At 35.5% G+C, this 21,420-nt stretch overlaps 2 protein-coding genes across 2 annotated transcripts; both read left to right on the top strand.

The window, feature by feature from the left end:
• Positions 1-1,643: 1,643 nt before the first annotated feature.
• Positions 1,644-6,508, top strand: LOC103842478. Its single transcript, XM_033279521.1, has one exon. The coding sequence runs from the start codon at positions 5,989-5,991 to the stop codon at positions 6,214-6,216; it is 228 nt and encodes a 75-aa protein (XP_033135412.1). The 5' UTR covers positions 1,644-5,988; the 3' UTR covers positions 6,217-6,508.
• A 4,094-nt stretch (positions 6,509-10,602) lies between these two features.
• Positions 10,603-18,499, top strand: LOC103842477 (protein CELLULOSE SYNTHASE INTERACTIVE 1). Its single transcript, XM_009119099.3, has 8 exons — positions 10,603-10,841; positions 11,111-11,230; positions 11,385-11,446; positions 11,541-14,607; positions 14,775-17,319; positions 17,396-17,850; positions 17,933-18,049; positions 18,132-18,499. Exons 2-8 carry the CDS (start codon positions 11,165-11,167, stop codon positions 18,267-18,269), a joined length of 6,450 nt encoding a protein of 2,149 aa, XP_009117347.2. The 5' UTR covers positions 10,603-10,841; positions 11,111-11,164; the 3' UTR covers positions 18,270-18,499.
• Positions 18,500-21,420: the final 2,921 nt, after the last annotated feature.

The following is a 21,420-nucleotide window of genomic DNA, read 5'->3' as shown; positions in this document are numbered from 1 at the left end:
AGTCAGGCGTGAATCCTCATAAGACATGTAGAATTGTCGGCTGTAATATCGTCTATGTAATGTTTCTCATAATTTGTAATAACATAATTAACCAGACAAAAAAAAAACAAAAATATCATTAACTATTTACCTAACCACAAATCAACCAATAATAAAATAGAAAATATATTATCATTGGTCATATAATAATAAATGTTAATAAATTTTATATAGAAAACCGAAAACGTCATATAATTTAGAACATAAAAATACCTCTAAAACGATTTATATAAAAAAACGGAGGGAGTAATATTTATGTTGTGTTTATTGAGTAGCCAAAATAACAGTGGTATAAGCATTTTGGAATAAATCCAATTTAATAATATAAACGGTATGACATTATTGTGTTTGATTAGTAAAAAATGTATTTAAATGTTTGATTGACAGAAAACACAGTAATTGATACATAATTAATATTTTAATATTTGTTCACTGTTAATGTCGTAATATCTTTATTATTATTAATTATATTTGAATTTATTTGAACTAATAATTTATATATATTCAATTTGGTTTAAGATAATTTTAGAAACAATTTGTATGAGATAACTGAATACACATTTGGTTTTTGGTTTGATTTCAGTTTGGATAGGGTATACTGGATATGAAAATACATAAATCATTCATGTATTTAATTATTCGATCCATTACTTTTTATTCGATTTTTTAAAACATTTTGTTCAACCAGTTAGTTTTGTAACAAATTTATATAGATTAGTTAAATTTTCTTAGAGATATAGTTGTATTGGATGTTGTTTCTACGTTTGTCAAATTTTAAATAATTTAGATATTTTCAAAAAATAAAGAATTTAGATAGTTGTTAACTTCTTATATCCGAACTTTTGGTTAATTATGATATTTCTGTGTAGATTTTTGGATGATTTTAGATACTGTATTAGATAAAATCTGATCTGAACTAAATTCATAAACCGTCCAAACTTGGTCTAAAATTAAAAAAAAAAACAGAATATTCTAATAAATAAAACTTTTGTTGGAATTAAAGAAAAGATTATACCAAACCTGCAGTAATGTTTTTTGCACATTTTCTTGTTATATTTTTTATACTTCATGCGTTCATAATATATAGTTTGATTATTAATCGAAAACGAAAACGTACAAAATCGACATATGTTGAAATGGTTACAAAAAAATTATGTTTTAGAACCTAACAATATATTATTCAACTCTCATGTAGTATCATTCTTCTTCGTATAATATATTTTTTTTTTTTTGGTAAAATCTTCGTATAATATTTCGTTAAATTGCTTGGTTGATGTATTTCTACAATTATTAAAGGTTGTTGTCTTTCCCACTTTTCCCACTTCTTTGATTTCAATATTCTAAGCGGTTTTCTCAATACAATAGTTAAGAGACTAAGACAGTATGTGTCTGGTTGTTTCATTTTGTGTGGCCTTTACAGTCAACTAGGGACAAGTTGTCCCCTGCTCTCTTTTTATTGGATCCAGACTCTTTGTTCGTATGCTACTGTTCGAGGAACAAACGTTTAAAACTTAATCACAGATTAATTAAAAAACAAATTACTCCTTCTATTTCACAAAAAAATATTTTGACACTTTTTCTTGTTACAAAAAGTGTAATTTTAGAATTCAATACAATTTACTTTCATATAAATATTAATTGTCAATTACACTAATTTTTTTTTGATCAAATGCACTAATCTTATTTATCTAAAACTGTTGATTAAATATATATAATTAATAAGAACATAAATACATTTCTAACATTTTTAATATATGTGAAAATGTCAAAGTGACAATTCTTAATAAAACAGAAAGAATATTATTAAACAATCATAAGGATATGAAACTACCTCAATTAGATAAATCACATATTTGAAGTTCGAGTCTCCAAACGATTATAAAAAATTACAGAGTATTGATGTAGAACCATAAATAGTCTCGAATACTATGAAAAGTTATTTATAGTTAAGTATGGTATGTATATATAACTGTCTGTTATAGAATTGTGGGATCATTATATGTGGACTTCTCCATCATATTGATTATGATGTAGATAATTGGTTTTAGTAATTTGCAATATGATGAGACTAACTATTTCTGATATAAGAGACTGACAAAAATAAAATGAAAGGCAGCAAGTTAATAGATTCAGAGTGCTTTTCTTTTGCTAAGTACAAATTCAGAGTGGTCGCCTTTAATTATTAACAAACTCAACATAAAGAGAGTAATAAAACATACGTATACTACTAATCAGCATAATTAAATTTGAAAGTTGAAACCACACAAACACCAGTAATATAATTTGTCAATCCATCGACATTTTAGTATACAGCACTATTTAGCACTAACACAAACTTAATTAAATCATCATTCGCATCATCATATAGCCATGGTATATACGTGTATAGATAAAATATATTTAGAAAGATTACACATAACATGCATGGAATGCATATATATTAACATATCAATTTTGTTTTTTTTTTTAAAATCATTTGATGTCAAAAAAAAAATCATCTGCTTCTTGTTCTCTCTGTATTTATGTTTCAAATCTGAAAAGTTTGATAATGATATCTTAACATTTTTACCAAAAAAAAAATAGTTCAGATGGCTATGTTTAGAAACGCTTAGTTTGATATATATAGTTTATAATACCAAAAACAGTTCTTAGGAAATTAGTATTTTAAAATGTTTAATTAAGTTATTATTTTTCCTTTAAAATCTTGTGTTACTTATATATATATATATATAATTTGACTATTTATGGCTAAGTGATTTTTAAAATAGCTAAATTCAAATTAAAAAGCTTTTTATGAAATGAATAGTTTAACTTATGTGATTTTTCATATGTTCATGAATGATAAAGTATCAACTCTAACCTCTCTTTCATCTTATATATTTAATTTTTTTATGTATTTATTAAAATATATGCTTAGGTTATAATATTATTAAAGAAAAAGTCAAAATATACAATATTATGATATGGTGGGAGATTAGTGGCCAATAAGTCCTTATCTGACTTCTCATTCCCCTTCTATATTTTTATAGTAACATTTATGAAATGCAGTTTATACTAATAGCTAAAGTTTAAACATTTTGTTTCTGTCATTTCTGCTATCATTGTATATAAGAAATGCATTGTTAATATATATGGTCACATATTAATTAAATAATTAAAGCAAGTACACATTCCTAGTGGTTCGACTACACCAATGGGTTAAGATGAAGACGAATGTGGATAATATTGTATAAAATATACAGTAATACTCTATATGGGATACTTCAATCGGATTTGACAGTGAGATAGTTTTTCTTCTTCTTTTTTGTCAACAAGCATACTTTATTTCCTGATATAGTATTATAGTTTAGTAACAAAAGTCATTAGTATTACATATAAAGCTATAAATTTAAATCAGTTAACCCTAGCATGCTAAAACATGTTATACGTCTTTTAGTATATGTAATAAGGGCTGTTCATGAGAAATGAATTGAAAGACTTCAAACCAAAAACATGTATGGATCATGAAAAACAGAATGTTTGAGAAAATCTTTATTTTTCTACCTTTTTTAGAAATTAGGTTTGTAACTATATATACTGATGAAGATTTTGTAAGGATTACGGGAAAGGTGAATTTGATCAAACCTTAAGGGTTTGGTTTGCAAACCGATGAGAGTAGTTTAGGAATCACTTTTTTTCAAACAGAGACGCATTCTTTGTAAATATGTTTTTTTATCTGAATAAATTTAACATTCATTCAAACAATTTTATTTTGTAAAATAATTGGTCCATTATTGTAGCAAGCTCAAGCTTCTCTTACTTGTACCCAATGCCGATCGTTCTCATTTGGTATTGTTCAAGCCACTATATAGCTTCTCAAAAAAAAAGCCACTATATATAGGATTTTTTTGTTTAAGGGTTTGCCACTATATATATGATATATTAATCGAACAAGCAGATAAGATCTATCAATATATGAACATATATCGTTATAGTGATTGACATGGATTTGGAACACTTTAATCTCATTCTTGGTCGATTCCAAGTCTTCCTAATCTATAACTTGCAGTTTGTTTCATCAACAACGCAACATAAGCTTTTTCAAAAAAAAAAACAACAACGCAACATAAGCTTTAAGAAAAACAAAAACAAAAACAAAAACAACAACGCAACATAAGTTTAACTGTGAGTTTTTGTCTACACGCCTTGATGAAGCCAGATTTATCTTCATACTGCATTCGTATTCTTCGACTTGCCATATATACCGGATAGAAAGTTCTAACATTTCCTGTTACAAAAAAAAAAACAAAAAAGTTCTAACATTTCATGCATCGACCACTAAGTTCTTGACTATCTTGATACCAGAGTTTTAAGCTCCTCTAAAAGTTCATGCAGTAGAACATTTGTCTTAACCGAATTTTGTTTAAGGAAGTAATAAAAATTCTTATTAAATATCTATACTCTTCTTGCAAAGGTGTAATATAAATTTGTAGATTGGTATAGGTTAAAAAGACTAGTAATGTGATTCCAAAGGAAAAATCACAAGTAGTTGTTTCGATATACAACACAACCAGTATAGTTGCTCCAAAAAAAATTACAACACAACTAGTACTGTGATTTCAAACCAAATTATATATGATACATTTGACTCATAGGAATCCAATATATATTGGTCGGTAATTTTTTAAACGAATGATGACTAGTTTAATTAGCATAATAAGTTAATAACTAATACTAATGGAGGGCTCAACATTATTTATATTTTATCACATGGTTGCAATTGCATAATGTCTTAAGAGCCGACCTTAAAGCGAAGGCCACCATTTTAGATAACGCCTCCTTCTAGTTTGATCTTATTAATATTATGTTTTTTGTCACCCACTCGTTTCATTATACTGTAGTTAGATAACTCTGTTAGTCAAGCCAACTAATGTAATTGTTAAGCTCGATGCATTGTTTTTCTCACTCACTAATAAATACATTATCATAAACACCTAAACATGTACTACTATCTTGTTTTCTTTTGAAAAGCGTAAACCATTTTTTTTGAATTGTTGATGAAAGCGTAAACCAACTTGTGGCTTAAATAAGTTTGATTAGTGCTACCATGTTCTTGATTTCTTTTGTAACTGAGGTTTAAGTGCTTAAAACATTATCATAGACGACTATAAATATAATTTTGTTTTAAGGGCAAACCAACTTGTGGCTTAATAACGATACTCTTTTGTTTTTTGTTCTGCCAAAGTATATGAAAGCCATTTTTGATATTAAATTTCTCTTTTTTTTTCCTCAACTCCTTCATTTAAAAAATATAAATATAAATAATAAAAAAGTGTTGATAATTCATGTGCCTAATGTAGGTTTAACACGTAGTGCGAGGTGTGTTTTAAATCATTACTATCATGAAAACACCAAATACTAGACTTGCACTCGACGAAATTAAAGAAATATCTTAAAAATGATAGGAGTATGTTTTTATATACATTTTTTTACGTCGAGAACTTTTATCTAAATAAGGATCCTTTGATCGGGCATAAGGCTTCAATTTACACATAAAAAATTATTAGGCTTTGAATTTTAATTTACTACTTAAATTTTGTAAGAAATATACCTATACAGTTGTATTAATAATGGCACTAAATACTGATAAACTTTCTATTACAAATATAATTGGAATAGTTTTTTTTGTAACAAATTTGGAATAGTTTACTTTCAACTATTCTCTATGTCAGATAAATAATCAATTAAAGAAAGGAAAACAAAGAAAGGAAAAAAGGTGAATGAGCATGGAGAAGCATTATGATGACAATGGAATGATAACAAAACGGTCATAAAGCATGAGTCGTTTCTCTATAAATAACGACATTACTCTTCATCATTAGTTCATAACCAAGTTCATCTTAATTTACTTATTATTTTCAACACACTTAATTAGTTCTTCTTTGGTTTTAGTATAATTAACATAATAAAATGTCGTCTATTGGAGCAAACTACGCACAACTACAAGTTATGCAGAAGAAGCAGAAGGACAAGATGATGAAGAAGAGACTCGAGAAGGAGAAAGATGGCGGCAGCATAGACGGTGGAGAGGGAGACAGAGTTTCTTCCGCTGCCACTGGAAAGAGTGGTAATAGAATATTTCCGGTCAAGTCTTCTCAATCGACGACTTACGAGGAAGAAGTAGAAAGACACCAGTAATTGTGAGATTTGTCTTCTGTTTAGCAAGACTTGTGTCTCATCATCTTTTCTTTTATGTCTTTGTGTGTGTGGTGTGAAGTGTGATATAAGTGGTCGCCTTTGTGTCTAGGTTTTTAAGTTACGTAATTTGTGCAGGTTTGCTTTGTTGGGTGTTGATGTTGGTAAGTTGCATTAAAAATTATCTGTTGAATGTTGATGTTGGTAAATTGTATTTTTTTCGTATATGTATGTTCAACCAACTTGTAGAATAGTTATCTGTCGACAATTTCTTTTTTTTTTCGTTGATGTTCAATCAATCAGATTTCGTTGGCAAAGTTTTGTGGTTAACAATTCTTGTTAATAAAAACACTTGTAAGAAAACCATTGTGATCTTAATCTATATCAATTTGTTACAAATATTTTCGAAAATGATTTCATCAGAAGACCTAGAATATTTAGGTATCGACTAAACCTTGGTGTTGGTAAATGGTCCATTATCGAATCGCATGTATAAATTCAAACGATTCTGATGCACTTAGAGAGTTAAAAACATTCGAGTAGTTATTTATTTTGGTTCTATCGATTGACCTAATTCATTTGGTCTAAGCTGGTTTTTTCAAGGAATGCTTTGATAAATATGTAACCAGAATTCTTTGATGTAACTTGTATGAATATTTATAAAGTTCGTCTAAAATGTGTGTGACATTTTTATGAATTTGATTTATATGTATATTTAGGGAAAAAAATGTTTTAGTTTTTTTTTTATAGTTAGAAAATGTCACCCTTTTTAAGAATTTTTTTATTGGATAATATATAAGAAAATATTTTTTCAAGTATATAACATCTTTTGAAAATTTACGAAGATGCTAGTGGCCAGAGTGGAAAATATTATTCAAATATCACAATCACCGTTCCAGTAAGATGTGGACCTCGATACTCGTTATGGAAAGTTGCATCAGGGTCCAAGTATGCTAGTGGCCAGAAGTACCACAGGAGTAGGACTAGTTGACCAGAAATTTTACGTATTTGGAGGGCAAGAAGCAAACAGATCCAAGCGGAAGTGTTTGACACAAGGACAAGGACTTGGGAAGTCGTGCCAGGTCCCCGTCTGATAATGCCATATACATGAATGTCGGTGACAAACCCGTCGCTAGACAGAAAGGTTCACGTGAGGAAGAAGGAACAAGTCATAGGGTATGAGTATGACCCAAGAGATGGTAAATGTGAAAAGATTTTACACCAAAAGATATAAACTGTAGGACACGCGTGTATGTGATAGACAAGATTCTCTACTTTTATCACCCTTGTGTTGGGTTAATGTGGTATGGCTATAACAAGAAGGAATGATAGTTAAAGGTTTGAAATGGAAGCTCGAAGAGATCTATTTCTACAATGTCAAAATGGCTGAATACAATGGAAAGCTGTTACTGCTTTATGTTCAAGCGTACTTGTGCAAGAAAAAAATAAAGGGAGATAATTTGGTGTGCAATGGTCGCATTGGATAGAAGTGGAGTAGTAGAGGTTATGGGGAAGCTTGAGTGGTTTGGTCGCTTACTTTCCGTTCCTAATAATGTTGAGATTTTGCATTTACTACGTCGTACGCATTAGTTAAAGCTATCTATGGATGGAAAATGGTCGCATTTAGGGATTTGGAGTTAAATAGAGCATAGAGCTTATATTATATTTTTGTTGTAATTAAAGATGATGTTGTTATAATGATATTTAATACTTAAAAGTTCATCAGACGTTTGGTTTGTTTTAAGGTGGATCTTTATCATATTTTCCTCCCGAATGATAGATATGTTTGGCCTTTTTTGTTGTTGTTAGGAATGTGAATTCCATTTCAAAGAAATGTGTAGGTGATACAAGAAACCTGAATCAAAAGATTGCTAAATGTGTAGGTAAAACATAGCAAAATGGTAACTAGGAGCCACAAAAAAAGGTAAAAAAAGATCCTTTGGTACAGAGATAGATCCTCCTATATGAGCCAAAAAAAAAAAGATATTTCTGTTTTGGCCTTCATACACTATATTTTCCTTTATAATTTTTATTCGCCTTTTTCATGAATTTCATCAACTTCCGACGTGAAGAAAAGTATAAAATTGAAATTATGTCAGTTAGAGTCTTTATTGAACGAATCCAGGAGCAAGCTTAGATTACAAATTGATTGTCGACGATCTTGTATTGCATTGGTTGGAGACCTAACTAATGAGACCACTCTATGTCTCTAGCATAATGGTCTCATTGATTAACTAAAATTGAAAACCTTATCAAGTTTCGTAGATTAACTAAACTAACATTTGTTGTGTTCTAGATCTTATAAGTGAACATGAGTCGCCTAAGGCTAGTTATGTCTTGGGACGGTGTTTGAGATGGTGGAAAAGAATGAGTTACCTTTAGAATTTCATCTAGTGCCCGAATGAATTTATGCATCTCACATTTACAAACTCTCAGCTGAGCTACTCACCATTGCATATTCTATAAGCACAGAGATTCTAGAGTAGTGGGCATTACTTACTCGGATCAGAAGTAAAGTGGATAACGCGAGCATTACGCAATATACTCGCTTTTTAGCCAAGCTTTTTTTTTCTTTTTCTGAGCAACACGTTTTAGCTAAAGCTTGAGGAACCAATAGTGTTTGAATGATGGGAATATATAATATTTATTATATCGCTTGGTTAACTAAGCAATTTGAATGATTAAAACTTCAACAAGTTTAGATTTGGGATATACAAACTTCTCAAAGCTGACTCTAAAGATAAAATTCTTACGGTTTTTAAAAGATGCATGACAAACAATCCAAAAGATAACAAACATTGTTCACCGTAACTTCTTCAAAGCACCATTAAAACACGAGAGTCACACTGATATTAACAACTACATTTTCTCCTAATATTTCGAGCCTGCCTGTGAGATCTACAAGAAAGGGAGGGCAGCGAGTCATTTATTAGGACAAAAGAAGATGATTTTGGCCAGTTTATATGCTTTTGGGATTATAATCTTCATGATTATTGTGAATAATATATATGGCATGAAGAATAATTGGCGATGCATGACGAAAGAGCACATGTGCATCACATGGTTATCATTATTTGCATATCGTATGCTTTCATGAGCATAGTTGTCGATAGAAACAAAACATGCGTCGAATTCGAAGAGAGAACTTTGAATGTTTAATTTATTCCCATTAGCTAGGCATGAGGCCATGTGCTTCTTTGTTCTCCCACGTTATATATTTTACCACTTTGGGACAAAAGAACTGCTGTCAGTTTTCGGACAGCGTAGAAAGATCATGTCAAGGAAATAATTTACATGTGAAGGAAGCCACATATAAAAAAATAATATTACATCTTTATCCACGGGAAGCTAATTCTAATTGATTGTGATGTTGACAATTGTTTTTAGTAAATTTTCATAATCGGTTTGGTGGTACATACCTTTACTATCACCATCTTAATGGACTAATCAATTGAGTTTGGTAACTAATCAATATATATAGGTCATATAACAACAACTACAAATCTAATCATTTTTTTCAACATAGGAAGAGAAGAAGCCGGATAGTTTGGCAGAAAAGCAAATAAAGACAATAAAACTTAAAAGATAAAATTTAAAACAATAAATAAACAAAAACGTAAGATGTTTAATTAAATTTGTATATTTCTATTTGTAACTACATAATTAATTATATTATAAATAAATAAACAAAAATAGAAAACTGATTTTTTAATAGTATTTAACAATAATGTGAACAAAAACTTATACATTATAGTTAAGTTTATGATATACTCTCTTTGTTTCAAAAGATTGATATTTTAGAATTTGTATACATATTAAAAAAATATGAAATTTTGATTATCAATACATTATTTTCTGTAACTAACTATTTCTATAAGTTTTAGCAAATAGACTTTCAATAAACACAATTATGTTTTGAAATTTACAATTTACCATTAATTAATATATTGAAAATGTAAAAAATTATAGTTTTGAAACAACATTTTCTTAAACATAGATATTTTTGGAATGGAGGGAGTAATAACTAAAAGTTAGAGTTTAAGGTTAAAGTTTAGGGTAATTTAATTAATATTGTTTAGGGTAATTTATTTTATTTTGTGATTTTTGCATGTACTATTTTTATGATAATTTTAAATGCTATTAATGAAATCTTCCTTGAAAGGTAGGAGTATATCTAAGTTACAGAAAAAAAAGGTAGGAGTTGTATTACATTTGTATCAGTTACGTGTTTTCACTTGTATCATCATCAGTGAAATAAATGGCCGATTAAAATCGTAATTAGTATTAAATGAAGTCAATTTCTCGTAAAAGAAAACAAAATATCGACTCGTTTAGCTAAGCCGATACGAGTGAGCTGGAGCCGTTTAGTAAATCCAGTCTCTGTCGGTGGATAGGCCAGGCCGGCTCCAATCCGATAACACACTCTCACCAGCCCACACACACCTCTCTCTCTCTCTCTCCCCCCTCCGTTTTATACTTAAATAAGTCAAATTTTCACAAGAAAGAGAATCCTCTCCCTCTCTCTCTCTAAGCTTCTTCGTCTTCTTCGCTTCTCTTCTACGAAACAATCGAATGCACAACTGATTCTGCTCTCCCCTCCTCCTCCTTCTCGCCATTTTCTCTCCGAGGTTAGTTCAGTTCCTCCATCTATGGATCTATCTTCATGCTACAGCATCGGATCTCATCTGCGTAGACTGTAGACCAGAATCGTTGATCTCAGTGAGGGATCCGAGTTTTTTGAATTAGATTCCATCGCGATCTGAGTCCTACACTCGAATCGATAAACTTTCCTGATTTAGATTAGCTCATCGAATCTGGAATGTAAAACGAATCGGATCGATAATTAGTTAGTACTTATAATTGCATTTTTAGCTTCTGATCTGATCTCTTCTTCCAGGGGAGTTGATGCTCTAACGGTATCTTCTGGATAGATCTGAGTAGAGAGAAAAGAATGGCAAGTGCACTTGGATGGAGATTCGCTTCTTCCAATGGGAATGGCCTTGCCCCAAACGACACGGTAATTAAGTTTATCCAATCCTAAACTAAAAATAATATAAATGCAAGTTTGTTATATCTGATTAGAGTGTAAGTCTTTCACAGGAGCAAACTATATTATAGTTTATACTCTTTTTTTTTTTAACTTATTCACTGTTGCCTGTTCATGATTACAGGATATGAAGATTCCTGATTCAGAGCCCCAAACTCCACATTCCACCACAAAGATGAGTTTGAGGTAACGCAAATCTCTATTTTGTCACTACGTAGAGGCCAATCAAATAATATATCATTTATGTAGAGATTTACACCTATTTCTTTATCACCTGCAGGGAGCGTACAACCAGCATGGAAGATCCAGACGGGACGTTAGCAAGTGTTGCGCAATGCATTGAGCAGTTGCGCCAAGGTTCATCATCTGCACAAGAAAGAGAGTACTGCCTGAAGCAGCTACTTGACCTTATAGAAATGCGTGAAAATGCTTTCAGCGCTGTCGGATCACACTCCCAAGCTGTGCCGGTACTTGTCTCTCTTCTCCGATCAGGATCGCTTGGAGTGAAGATACAGGCTGCAACTGTCTTGGGTTCGCTCTGCCAGGAGAACGAACTTAGAGTTAAGGTGTTACTTGGGGGATGCATTCCTCCGTTGCTTGGTCTTCTCAAGTCCAGTTCAGTTGAAGGGCAGATCGCTGCAGCAAAGACAATCTATGCTGTTTCTGAAGGTGGGGTGAAAGACCATGTTGGATCGAAAATATTTTCTACTGAGGGAGTTGTACCGGTTCTGTGGGACCAGTTGCGCAGTGGGAATAAGAAGGGAGAGGTTGATGGTTTGTTAACTGGTGCACTTAAGAACCTCTCTAGCACCACAGAAGGATTTTGGCCTGAGACGATTCGAGCTGGGGGAGTGGATGTACTTGTGAAGCTGCTTACCAGCGGGCAGTCGAGTACAGTCTCTAATGTGTGCTTCCTTCTTGCTTGCATGATGATGGAGGATGCATCTGTTTGCTCCAGTGTGTTGACTACGGACATTACAAAACAGCTTCTCAAGTTGTTAGGATCAGGCAATGAGGCCTCAGTTAGGGCAGAGGCTGCTGCTGCTCTCAAGTCGCTTTCTGCTCAATCTAAAGAAGCAAAGCGAGAAATCGCTAATTCTAATGGTATTCCTGTTTTAATAAATGCAACAATAGCTCCGTCAAAAGAATTCATGCAAGGTGAATATGCCCAAGCATTACAAGAAAATGCCATGTGTGCCCTTGCCAATATTTCCGGTGGTTTGTCATATGTCATATCAAGCCTTGGCCAGAGTCTTGAATCATGCTCCTCGCCTGCTCAGACTGCCGACACTCTTGGGGCTTTAGCTTCAGCTTTGATGATATATGATGGCAAAGCAGAAACGACCAGGGCATCAGATCCATTGGTCGTTGAGCAGACTCTTCTGAAACAGTTCAAGCCTCGTCTACCATTTCTTGTTCAAGAACGCACCATTGAAGCACTTGCAAGTTTGTACGGGAATTCAATACTCTCTGTTAAACTTTCCAACTCGGATGCAAAACATTTACTTGTTGGTCTAGTAACAATGGCAGCTAATGAGGTTCAAGATGAGCTTGTAAAGGCTCTTCTGATGATGTGTAACCATGAAGGTAGCCTGTGGCAAGCACTACAGGGACGTGAAGGGATACAATTGTTGATATCTCTTCTGGGTCTTTCATCCGAACAGCAGCAAGAATGCGCTGTTGCACTTCTATGCCTTTTGTCTAACGAAAATGATGAAAGCAAGTGGGCCATCACTGCCGCCGGAGGTATACCTCCACTTGTTCAGATTTTAGAGACAGGGTCTGCCAAAGCCAGGGAAGATTCTGCAACTATCCTTAGGAACTTGTGCAATCACAGCGAAGATATACGTGCTTGTGTTGAAAGTGCTGATGCTGTCCCTGCTCTGCTGTGGCTACTAAAGAATGGCAGTGCCAATGGTAAGGAAATTGCTGCCAAGACGTTAAATCATTTGATTCATAAATCAGATACTGCAACAATCAGTCAGCTTACTGCTTTGCTGACCAGCGAGCTACCTGAGTCTAAAATGTATGTTTTGGATGCATTAAAAAGCATGCTTTCTGTGGTCCCATTCAGTGACATGTTACGTGAAGGAAGTGCTTCAAATGATGCTATTGAGACGATGATCAAGTTGATGAGCTCTGCTAAAGAAGAAACTCAAGCAAATTCAGCCTCAGCTCTTGCAGCTATATTCCACAGCAGAAAGGATTTGCGTGAAAGCGCTCTAGCCCTCAAAACTCTCTTGTCGGCCATAAAACTTTTACATGGGGATTCTGAGAAGATCCTTGTTGAGTCTTCCCGATGTATGGCTGCAATTTTACTCTCAATTAAGGAGAATCGAGATGTGGCCATTGCCGCCAGAGAAGCATTGCCTACTCTGATTTCTCTTTCAAACTCATCCGTTCTAGAAGTCGCTGAGCAAGGAATGTGCGCGTTGGCTAATCTTATATTGGACAGTGAAGTGTCAGAGAAGGTCATTGTCGAAGATATTATTTTGTCGGCGACTAGAATCTTACGTGAGGGAACAGTGTCTGGGAAGACTCTTGCAGCTGCTGCAATTGCTCGCCTGCTTAGTCGTCACCAAATTAATTCCGCGTTGACAGATTCTGTGAACCGTGCTGGAACAGTGCTCGCTTTAGTGTCTCTTCTAGAATCTGCCGACGGAAGATCTGATGCAATTTCTGAGGCCCTAGATGCGCTAGCTATATTCTCAAGGGCAAGAGTTATTGGAAATGTAAAGCCAGCGTGGGTTGTTTTGGCTGAATCCCCTAGCAGTATGGCCCCAATAGTCTCATCTATAGTGAGTGTCGCCAATCCCTCTTTACAGGATAAAGCTATTGAAGTGTTGTCAAGACTTTGCCGAGATCAACCAATAGTTTTGGGAAACATGGTCAACAATGCCAGAGATTGCGTGTCATCTATAGCTAAAAGGGTGATAAATTCCAGGGACCCTAAAATAAAAATTGGTGGAGCTGCTATTATTATATGTGCTGCCAAAGTTGACGACCAGAGGATGATTGAGAATCTGAACGAGACACAATTGTGTGCCAAATTCGTTCAAGCACTTGTGCGGATTCTAGATTCACCTTCTGTGCAAGATCAGGATAAGGATGAGAGAGATAATATCTTCATATGCATTCATCCAAAAGAAAAGGAGGAAGATGAAGAAGAAGAAGAGGCCACAGAAAGTAGGGAGGGTTCCACGGGGGTAACACTTCTTTCCGGTGACAACTTAGCCATCTGGTTGCTCTCGGTTCTTTCTTGTCATGATGAAAAGAGCAGAGCAGTTATATTGGAGTCAGAAGGCATCGAGTTGATTACTGATAGAATAGGCAACCGTTTTCTCCAGGTATTCAAATCTCTTATAGATTGCATTCTTCGAGATCACAGTTTATTCGAAGCAAATTATAAAAAGCCATATTATGAATCTGTGCTAGCATTTTACATTCTGACTCATTTTGGACGCTAGGTTGTCGTCTATATTGTTTTTACTGCTAATACTTTAATACATTGCAGGCTGATGATGGAGAAGACACCAACATTTGGGTATGTGCTTTACTGCTAGCCATACTTTTCCAGGACAGAGAAATCACTCGCGCAAATGCAACAATGAAAGCTGTTCCAGTGCTCTCAAATCTTGTGAAGTCAGAGGAATATGCCGACAGATATTTTGCAGCACAAGCGCTAGCTAGTCTTGTCTGTAATGGTAGTAGGGGAACTCTTTTATCTGTTGCAAACTCTGGTGCTGCGGCTGGGTTCATATCGTTGCTTGGTTGTTCTGATGATGACATAAAAGAACTTCTGCAGTTGTCACAGGAGTTCATGCTAGTGCGTTACCCAGACCAAGTCGCCCTTGAGAGGCTTTTTCGAGTTGAAGATATTAGAGTTGGGGCTACTTCACGAAAGGCGATTCCCTTACTTGTTGAACTTCTTAAGCCAATTCCAGACCGCCCCGGTGCTCCTCTACTTGCACTTAATCTTCTAACTCTGCTGGCTGGAGACTGTACACAAAACATGATTGTCATGGTAGAGTCAGGTGCTCTTGAGGGCCTCTCCAAATATCTTTCTCTTGGACCACAGGATGAACAAGAGGAAGCTGCAACGGTTCTTTTAGGCATCTTATTTAGCAGTGCTGAAATTCGAAGGCACGAGTCAGCATTTGGCGCTGTCAGCCAACTTGTAGCAGTTCTGCGACTAGGTGGAAGAGGAGCAAGGTACAGTGCCGCCAAGGCATTGGATAGTCTCTTTACTGCTGACCATATAAGAAATGCAGAGTCCTCTAAACAAGCTGTTCAGCCATTGGTAGAAATTCTCAGTACTGGTTCAGAGAGAGAGCAACATGCTGCTATTGCTGCACTTGTTAGGCTGCTGAGTGATAATCCATCTCGAGCACTGGCAGTCGCAGATGTGGAGATGAATGCGGTGGATGTTCTCTGCAGGATCCTTTCTTCAAACTGTTCGATGGAACTGAAGGGGGATGCGGCAGAATTGTGTTATGTTCTGTTTGCAAACACAAGGATTAGGTCTACGGTTGCTGCAGCACGCTGTGTTGAGCCTCTCGTCTCTCTCCTTGTGAGTGAATTCAGCCCTGCACAACATTCGGTTGTGCGAGCGCTGGACAAGCTTGTCGATGATGAACAACTGGCTGAACTAGTTGCAGCTCATGGTGCGGTGGTTCCTCTTGTTGGCCTTCTCTATGGTAGAAACTATGTACTCCATGAGGCTATATCAAGGGCTCTAGTAAAGCTAGGTAAGGACAGGCCTGCATGTAAACTAGAAATGGTGAAAGCTGGAGTTATCGATTGCGTACTTGATATTCTCCATGAAGCTCCGGATTTTCTTTGTGCTGCATTTTCAGAACTACTTCGCATCCTTACAAATAACGCTACTATTGCCAAGGGCCAATCTGCTGCGAAAGTGGTTGAGCCTCTTTTCAATTTGCTGACGAGGCTGGAGTTTGGACCTGACGGGCAGCACAGTGCGCTGCAAGTTCTAGTCAATATCTTAGAACATCCACAATGCCGAGCTGATTATACACTCAATCCGCACCAAGTGATTGAGCCGCTCATCCCACTGCTGGATTCTACATCCCCAGCAGTACAGCAATTGGCAGCTGAGCTTCTGTCTCATTTGCTCTTGGAGGAGCATCTGCAGAAGGATCCATTAACACAACTTGCGATTGGTCCCTTAATCCATGTTCTTGGATCTGGTATACACCTATTGCAGCAGAGAGCTGTGAAAGCTCTGGTCAGCATTGCTCTAACATGGCCAAATGAAATAGCTAAAGAAGGTGGTGTGAGTGAGCTGTCCAAGGTGATACTGCAAGCCGATCCATCGCTTTCCAATGTTTTATGGGAGTCCGCAGCATCAATATTGGTAGTCATCTTGCAATTTAGCTCCGAGTTTTACCTGGAAGTTCCTGTTGCTGTTCTCGTAAGACTGCTACGCTCTGCATCTGAAAACACCGTGGTTGGTGCACTCAACACTCTCCTAGTGTTGGAAAGTGACGATGGAACAAGTGCTGAATCCATGGCTGAAAGCGGAGCCATAGAAGCTCTTCTTGATCTTCTAAGGTCCCATCAGTGTGAGGACACAGCTGCGAGACTGCTCGAGGTACTTCTCAACAACGTGAAGATTAGAGATTCAAAAGCCACCAAGACTGCGATATTACCCTTGTCCCAGTACCTCTTGGATCCACAGACTCAAGCTCAGCAGGCGCGATTATTGGCAACTCTGGCTCTAGGTGATCTTTTCCAAAACGAAGCACTCGCTAGAAGCACAGACGCAGCTTCTGCTTGCCGTGCTTTAGTCAATGTCCTTGAAGAGCAACCTACGGAAGAAATGAAAGTAGTGGCTATATGTGCTCTGCAAAACCTTGTTATGTATAGCCGTTCCAACAAAAGAGCGGTTGCCGAAGCAGGTGGTGTGCAGGTCGTCTTAGATCTGATCAGCTCCAGTGACCCGGATACATCTGTTCAGGCTGCAATGTTCGTAAAACTACTCTTCTCTAATCACACCGTGCAAGAATACGCATCTAGCGAGACCGTCAGAGCAATTACTGGTGAGAAAAATCTCCGTTCCTTCTGTATCATTTCGTCTGCTCGTTCCTTATACAGTATCTCTGTTTTGCTTTGTAGCTGCTATTGAGAAGGACTTGTGGGCCACTGGAACGGTGAATGACGAGTATCTAAAAGCTTTAAACTCTTTGTTTAACAACTTCCCTCGGCTAAGAGCCACCGAGCCTGCAACACTTAGTATACCGCATCTAGTTACATCCCTTAAGACAGGGTCAGAGGCAACTCAAGAAGCTGCCTTGGATGCGTTGTTTCTTCTCAGACAAGCTTGGTCAGCATGTCCTGCTGAAGTTTCCAGGGCCCAGTCAGTGGCTGCTGCAGACGCTATCCCTCTACTTCAGTACCTAATTCAATCAGGTCCACCGCGGTTCCAGGAGAAAGCTGAATTCCTCTTGCAATGCTTGCCAGGAACTCTAGTGGTCACAATCAAACGCGGTAATAACATGAAGCAATCCGTTGGTAACCCTAGCGTGTTCTGCAAGATAACACTTGGTAACACACCTCCTAGACAAACCAAGGTAAGAAATGACTCCATCACCCTTTTCTTCAGCTTACTGTGACTAGTAGAAACTAACTAACTGTATCGTTCTGTTTATTAAGGTGATATCGACCGGTCCAAATCCAGAGTGGGACGAGAGTTTCTCATGGTCATTTGAGAGCCCTCCCAAAGGTCAAAAACTCCACATTTCATGCAAGAACAAGAGCAAAATGGGAAAGGTAAAATATCCATCAAACTTCACTCATATTCAACTGATTCAGTTTTGTCGTCTATATCTGAACTAGTGTGTCTCTTCTGCAGAGTTCATTCGGGAAAGTAACGATCCAAATCGACCGGGTGGTAATGCTGGGAGCAGTTGCAGGTGAATACAGTTTGTTACCAGAAAGCAAAAGTGGCCCCAGAAACCTTGAAATCGAATTTCAGTGGTCCAACAAGTAAAAACACCACTTCATTTATGTTATTATTATTTTTGTTGAGGCGAGAGTTCTTCAATCAAAACTTGTTTTTTGGGCAATTTTTTCTATTATCGTTTTGATTATTGTAATGCTACATGTATATAGTTTTGTATTGTAATGTAATGGTTTGGTTTGGTGGTATATTACTGTTTCTTTGATCTTTTTAATTGTTTGCTAGTGATTCGATTCATTTTGTAACAGTTTGTTTGTCCTCATTTGTGATTTGTGTAGCTTAGCTTCATTTATTCATCTTCTGGTGTGTGCCACTCTGTTGAGTACTTTTTTTTTTATATAACTACATATTTGTATTCATACTAATTAAGTTTAACAACCTAAACTACACTTAATTTTTTAGCAATTTTTTTTTAAAAAAAATTATTGAAACATGTATAATTGCATTCATAGCTGCAAGATCAATCGGAAGCCACTTTACCATGCACAAATCTAAGGGGTAAGAAATAACATGAATATGGGACTGGACACAATACCAGACCACTCGATCGTCCCACATATCCTTTCTCCAACCCTATCCAACGCGAATAAAACATCTTAACACTCAACACACAGTTGTTATCAGCTGTGCCAAAGATTCTTAAGGATTTGAAAACAGCTAGATTTCCCTTGTATTCCGCCATTAGGCCCATTACTTCCACACGATCAGAGTACCCATGAAAGACAGTAAAGACTGTCTCATCAGGACAAACCAATCTTCTCCAAACGTTGAGCTTTGAGTCAAACCACATTAACCCACTCAGACCATCACAATACTAAAAAGAACATATAGTGAGCAGGGAGTGTGCCACGTCACTTAAAATAATCAACCAATAACAACATTTCGTTTTTTTGGGCTTAAATTTACGTTTGGACTGTGTGTATGTGTTTGGTCTCTAATATCAATTAACCTAAAAACCTACCACAAAGACCCAAACCTAAAACTAAGACGCCGAGATGCCGAGGCCTTTCTCTTCCGACACTTCGTCTTCTGATAATGGTTTCTCTTGCTGATGCAGGCACTGAAGAAAGAAAAAGTTCCACTGCCATCCTCTATACCTGCCAAATCCGGAGGTGGAACGCAGAAGAAGGTAACCTCCTATCAAATTTTATCTTCTTTTGATTCATATTTTCTTTTGCTTACGTTGCTCTTTTCTTTTCTTGATTCGACATAGATGGAGCTAAGGAAAGCAAAACTAAAAGGTGAACAACAGTTTGTCTTCGATCAGGCAACTACCGACAAACTTCAGTCTGAAGCCCTTATGTTCAAATTGATCTAGCCTATTTTCACTGACCGTGTTCGTGTAAGTTACTATCTCCACTCTTTAAAGGTTCCAACTTTTCAGCTCCTGCATCGTGTGTGTGTGTTATTTTCTAGCTAATTCAATGGGTTTAGGTCTCTTTTATGGATTTGAATATCAATTATCAGTTATTTGTTATATTTTATAAAAACCCAACGTTTTCAACTTTTTCTGGATAAGCTCTTTATGGTGAGCTTAGTTTTTTTCATGCTTTTGATTGGTATAACTGGATGGATTTTGATAACATATTTATGTCTTTCCATCATTTTGTTAAAACCAAAACCTTCTTGATATTCATATTAGTGAGTTTGTTCATTATTGGGTATGCTTATCAAGCTTAAGTAAGAAACGCCGTTCTTGCTTACTTGCTTGTGACTAAATGATCTTACTTTCGTATGGTTTGCACACTGATGTTGTACTAGAAAATTAGCAAGTCTTTGGTCATTCAAAAGAAGACCATGATGAGCTACTCCTAAGTGTTGTGGGCGTGTACTACATGGTCAAACGGCTCAAGTATTTCATGGTAAATACATTGCTACTATCTATATGTTTGGTTGTTTGGATGTGACAGGATATAGGATTGGGTGGAGCATGGAGCTTAAGTGGCAGATTGTTGTTCGATGGCTGAAGCAGAGAGGTATATGGGGAAGAATAGGAAGCGAGAGAACAAAGGGAAATGGGGTCTACACCTCAAGCCTTTTCAAGCTATGTGAATGATATGGACCTGATAGATTTCATGGAGTTGCAGCTGCTGTCTCACAGTTGTAAGTGTTTGAGACACTAAATACGTGGAACAAATGTGAGATGAGTTTTTTGTTGTAACTGAAAGATGAGTTGTTTATTTGTTTTTGCAGGAGAATGTCTGTAGAATGCAGCAAGTGATCTACAATGAGATATTCAAAGGGAATATGATGAAAAAGTTGGATGCATGCATGCTGTTGAAGATTGATCTGACCAAAGTGCACTGAGTTTACAGTATACTTGTGAAGAAGGGTACGTCTCAACATGAAAACATCTAAACGCATGTCTATGGCTCTTTACATTGTATGTTTATGCCTCTTTACATTATCAGTACATATATATTGAATTTGAAGCTACAATATCGTTATCTTACAAGAAGTTTCTGTTACAGGTCAATTACTTCCCATCAAGAAATCTATAAACCTAGATATATGCAAAGTTATAATGAATTATAAACTAAAATGTGGCTGGTGTGTTGGTCTTCATTGAAAAAGTGACCAATACACCCAGCACCCACACATATATTAATCAGTTTTAAAAACAATTTAACTTGCAAATGTTTTCTTTTTGGAACAGAGGCAAGTCAATGTTGTGAAAAATAAAAGAAATTAACTGATTGGATGATATGAAGGCCGTTTCTCAAAAAGAAAGCAAAAACTGATTGGATGACCTGTATACAGCACTAACAATAATGAAATAAGTTTTTTAAAGTTAGGATTAACAAACCAAAAGTAGAAAAACGTATTAGTTTAAAAGAACAATGTTCGATATCTGTTACTTATCTGCACAACAAGATGCATTATAGTTTGTTTCATGCTTACGAACATCTTTAATCCACGTCACAACAAATTTTGTAACCACATAAGGCTAATAGGTTACTAATATGCTGTAAAAAATTATGATATTAAAAAGAAGAGGATACGGAAAAATATTTGTGGCTAACAATGAAAGCTGATAAGTATGAAAAATGAAAAAAAAAAAAAGAGTTCATCTATTTTCAAATGATGATGCAAAATAAGCTAAATAAAGAATAAATGAAGAATGAAGTCCATATTTTAAAATTAATCTTATACGTAATTAAAATTAATTATTTTCAATCAA

This window comes from Brassica rapa, chromosome A09 (assembly GCF_000309985.2).
Source record: "Brassica rapa cultivar Chiifu-401-42 chromosome A09, CAAS_Brap_v3.01, whole genome shotgun sequence".
Classification (NCBI taxonomy): domain Eukaryota; kingdom Viridiplantae; phylum Streptophyta; class Magnoliopsida; order Brassicales; family Brassicaceae; genus Brassica; species Brassica rapa.
Note: the sequence above shows the minus strand (reverse complement) of the source record. Positions and strands in the feature narration are given on the sequence as shown.

Excerpts from the sequence above, each read along its gene's own strand:
- LOC103842478 (XM_033279521.1), top strand. The coding sequence starts at position 5,989 with ATGTCGTCTATTGGAGCAAACTACGCACAACTACAAGTTATGCAGAAG.
- LOC103842477 (XM_009119099.3), top strand. The coding sequence starts at position 11,165 with ATGGCAAGTGCACTTGGATGGAGATTCGCTTCTTCCAATGGGAATGGC. Across the intron at positions 17,851-17,932 it reads CACCTCCTAGACAAACCAAG|GTGATATCGACCGGTCCAAA; the intron begins GTAAGAAATGAC and ends CTGTTTATTAAG. Across the intron at positions 18,050-18,131 it reads ACAAGAGCAAAATGGGAAAG|AGTTCATTCGGGAAAGTAAC; the intron begins GTAAAATATCCA and ends TCTCTTCTGCAG.